The sequence below is a fragment of the Erigeron canadensis genome, chromosome 8 (genome assembly GCF_010389155.1).
Source record: "Erigeron canadensis isolate Cc75 chromosome 8, C_canadensis_v1, whole genome shotgun sequence".
NCBI lineage: Eukaryota > Viridiplantae > Streptophyta > Magnoliopsida > Asterales > Asteraceae > Erigeron > Erigeron canadensis.
Genome location: NC_057768.1, coordinates 32,061,426 through 32,065,721, shown reverse-complemented (window position 1 = coordinate 32,065,721; position 4,296 = coordinate 32,061,426). Strand labels below are relative to the sequence as shown.

At 33.7% G+C, this 4,296-nt stretch overlaps 1 protein-coding gene across 2 annotated transcripts; it reads right to left on the bottom strand.

The window, feature by feature from the left end:
* Positions 1 to 683: 683 nt before the first annotated feature.
* LOC122579649 (transcription factor TCP5-like) lies at positions 684 to 2,226 on the bottom strand. Of its 2 annotated transcripts, none has more exons than XM_043751859.1 (2): positions 2,011 to 2,226; positions 684 to 1,787 (listed from the first exon to the last, which is right to left on the bottom strand). In XM_043751859.1, exon 2 carries the CDS (start codon positions 1,749 to 1,751, stop codon positions 909 to 911), a length of 843 nt encoding a protein of 280 aa, XP_043607794.1. In that variant the 5' UTR covers positions 1,752 to 1,787; positions 2,011 to 2,226; the 3' UTR covers positions 684 to 908. The 2 variants fall into 2 exon arrangements, with proteins under 2 accessions (XP_043607794.1, XP_043607793.1); XM_043751858.1 differs by having other exon boundaries at positions 684 to 1,782.
* Between the last annotated feature and the right edge of the window lie 2,070 nt (positions 2,227 to 4,296).

Genomic DNA, 4,296 nt, shown 5'->3' with positions numbered 1-4,296 from the left:
TAAACTCATAACAAAAATAAAAACAGAAAATCTCACAAGTATACATGAAAGTTCATGAGGAAATCTTCCATTGCTGGTTAATTAAAGCATCGACACGGTATATTCACTTTTTCCATATATACATGAGCTAGGAGCCTAAAAACATCTAAAATAGATTTTCGTACGTTGGGTTAATGAAGTGCTGACCATACGTACACCAAAGCTGAGCATATATAAAGTTACGTACAAACATGAAGGGTGGAAAAACGTCGTCGATCATACAATGTAAATCGATCGATTGAGCTGATCGAATTCTTATAAACTTAGAGTTAAGTCGATATCTATGATCATGATATGTTTAAAGTTCATATATGTAAAATCGAACTTAATTTGCTTTGGACTTGAAAGAAACAATCTAAATGTGGATACATGTAGATGCATGATGTACGTATCCACATTATTAATTAGTGAAGTAGAAATAATTGCATATTCGTTTTTAGATACAAGAGACAAACATCAACTGAGTAAATCTAAAAACCCTTAATTTATAAACTGATCGACCGATGTCTTAACCAAATTAAAAACACTACTACTTAATTTATTAATGTGTATAGAACAGTAAACCTTTTGTCACCGATTTTGATACTAAAAATCCATAACAACTATATATACATCTTCATTAGCTTGACATATTAAATCTAGTATTTTATAAAAACGTACAAATGGTATACAGATTGATATTAATTGATAGATTATATATTGCATTATTAGTCTATATAAAATTTACCCAAGATTAAACAATCAAACCTTGTTACAAGAAAAATTATAAGTCGATATATATATATATAATTACCAAGCTTAATTTGTGCCTCTTCTCTTTCTCTTCCGCCAACGTACATACTGTCTTGATCATTGCGATTGATAAGCAATCATCCAAAGTCATTGCTATCCGAATCTACCTTAGGCTTCATATGTATTCCAAACGGTACTTTTGCTTGAGTGTCGGCAAGGTTGTGTGGTACTACTGGCACAACCGAATTTGGTATCATATATGGTGAATTCGAGCTCAACAATGAAAAATGATTTGGGAGGAAGTATGGAGAGCAAAGTGAAGGCGGCGTTGTCATGCCAGGAAAGCATGAGAAGAACCGGGGCTCAGGTGAGGGAGTCAATGAAGAATTAGGATTAATGTAAGTATCAGCCAGTTGGTGATCCGATCTTGATGATAAAGATAGATACGGAGATAGATGAAAGTTATGATAGTAGCGATCATAAGTGTTTGGCTTGGTTGTTTCTACAATTGGTTCCTTCCCTTTTGTTCTTTGATAATAATCATGAAAATTTGGATTGTTGTTGTTTAGGAATGGAGATGCAGAAAGTATTGTGGAGTTAAAGTCTGATTGATAGTTTGATGGAAGATGAAACCGATCGAAGTCTTGTATTGCCATTTGGAGGGGTGGAAGCTCATCAATATCATCTTTAGTGACATCAATCAACCAATCGATCACCTTACTCGGTTGGCTTAGCCCCAACTGATCTTGAAGCTCGTATAACTGGATTGCCGTAGCCACAGAAAGCCTAATTCTTCGGTCTCTCAAGCCTTTTACGGTTAACACTTTACTATGCCTGTCTTTCCCTCCGAAAGCTTGTGATACCCTTACAATTCTTGGATTCTTGAAGCCTGAATTCTGTCTCGATGCTAGCTGATGATTAGGGTTTGATGATAGCTTACCACCTGCTTCTTGATCATTAGTAGTATTGTTGTTGATCATTTTATTTTTGCACCATTGGCAGCTTGAAATTCTGATCTTTAAAACATTCCAATGCTTAATTAATTTGGTTAACTAATAGCTTCAAGTTAGATTAATCAAGATAATTAAAAACCCTAAATTTGAAAAAAATTTTGATGAAATTAATGCAAATAATGCTACTATATATACACAATCCTTTATGAAAATGAGCAAGATAGAATTACTATATACTTCTCCATTGAAAACTACAAATTAACTGATCTTAAGAAAATGAACTTACATTCAAGATGCAGCTGTCAAGATCGAATATATCTGGATATTGGCAGGATATATATATATAGAGAGAGGACCTAGCTAGCTAGAAACTCCTATATATATATATATATGGATGAAAACTACAAGTCTAGCTAGCTAGTTTTCGATATGATGTTGGTTCTTCGATCTATATATCTAGCTTGTAGTTACACGTGAAAGGAAGAAAATGATGCGGAGGTTTGCGACCATTGGCGTCAATGTCAAGATGTAGATAAGTGTACACCACAGACTGAACAATCTGTGATTGATGAAGTTAGTTATATAGGTCATTCCGTCATTATTCGCATTGTTAATTAATTGCAAACGTTTCACACATAGTTCACACTCATGAAATTAAGGAAGTACGTAGCTTATTCCACTATATATACAGGGACCACTATATCCCATTGTTTCAAAAAGGCTTAGCTAGATATATATCCTCATTTTGTAAAAAGAAAAAAAAAAAAAAAAACGGGTATACAGGGAGAAGGTTTTCTCTGTTCCGGTAGACCGTGGCTGATGAGTCTTTTAATTGGACTCATCAGATGCATGTATGCATCCCAATATGTTTATCTATAAAAAATTTCGAGCCTCGATCAAACCTCTTTTGGGGAAATAGAATGTTTAAGTACCACTATTTCACCTTGGTGGTGATTATGATTTTTGAAATTCGTATGCTACACAGCTGATATGGTCTGAGATTATAGACCTTTGTCAATCTGTTAATTAAGTTTAATTTGCAGCTTTCTACGTACATTAGTACTACTTTTCTTAAATGGCCACATATTTATATACTTAATTGATACATCGTACCGCCTTTATGTCCTCATTTTACATATGCTCAACCCTCTAAAACAAATCATACTTGGCATATATCCAGCTCATATTACAACTCTAGACCCTAGTAGCAAGTCTTAATTAAGTAATTTTGGATACTAATTAATACTAAGTAGTCCCAGGTAACAATTAACTCTAGTATGTTATGCAAGCTAGGGTCAAGATCCTAAAAAAGCTAGCTAGATGGGGGCAAAAATAGTAGCAATATTTATTTAGGCTATACATTTTACTATCAGTATTGGATATATCTATCTATAATATTATACACAAAAATGATCATGCTACCATGTGACTATATGAACTCGCAGATGGAGGCTGCAAGTCACAGGTTCAAATCTTGCCAAAGGCAAGTGGAGAAACTATATCTTGTGATACACGTGTAAGAATGGTGAGACACCGGGCGCGAGTTCTAGGCGGTGTGCGCTCTGAGTACGAAGACGGTAAATGGGACTAGAGGGTTCCCACCCATTTACCATTCTTTCTATTATAGAGAAAAATACAAGTATATATACATATCAAATAGTGATGGAAGATTCAAGGTCGATATATAGAGCCTGCAAGCGTCAACTGTATGTGCAGATGAGGGACCAAAAAGTAAGAGGCCCTTAAAGAGATCCCACTGGTGTTATTGCTCACTGGACCAATATTTATGCACCTCTAAATATATCATGTTTCATATCCTCCTAATTTGGTTAACAATCAAAGGAAACTCATATATACAGTAATTCCTTGTTCATACAAGTTGTTTTATACTAGTCGGTGTTCATCATCGATCTATGTTTTAATTAAAAACTTTTTAATTCAAAGTAACTAGCTAGCTTTTCTTTTAGGATATAGTTCGTGTTGTACGTATTCTAGTAGTATATATATTATATATATATATATATGATCCGGTGGAGGATCTTAGCATGTGCAATGTAGGCCAGCGCACAGGTCCTCCGCTTTAAAACGGGCCCGATTTTTTAAGACGGGCCCCCATTTTTTAAAAACTCTTAATTTTATATTAATATAGTTTAAATATAAAATTCATATTTGCGGTCGACAATGTCACAAGAGAGGTTGAATGAATTGGCAATGATAGTAATTGAGAATGATTTATTAGATAGTATTAATATATTAATATTAATTATAAAAGTTTAATCAATGATTTTGGTTCAAAGACGGCTCGAAGAAAGACTTTATTCAACCAAGAATAAAATCAATGGTAGGTTTTAACTACCTTTATGATATGAACATTTCGTGTTTAAGAAATCTTATAAGCAATTAATACTTTTTTGTACACTTATAATAATTATCGTAAATATATATATATATATATATTTTAAGGGTCCCTATTTTTTAAATTGGATCTCGCACACGGAGATTCACATTCACTTGTCGGCCCTGATATGATCTTTGTGTAATCTTTTTTAGGGTTACACATATATGTTCGGAT

Coding starts and splice junctions, on each gene's coding strand:
- LOC122579649 (XM_043751859.1), bottom strand. CDS start 1,751: ATGATCAACAACAATACTACTAATGATCAAGAAGCAGGTGGTAAGCTA.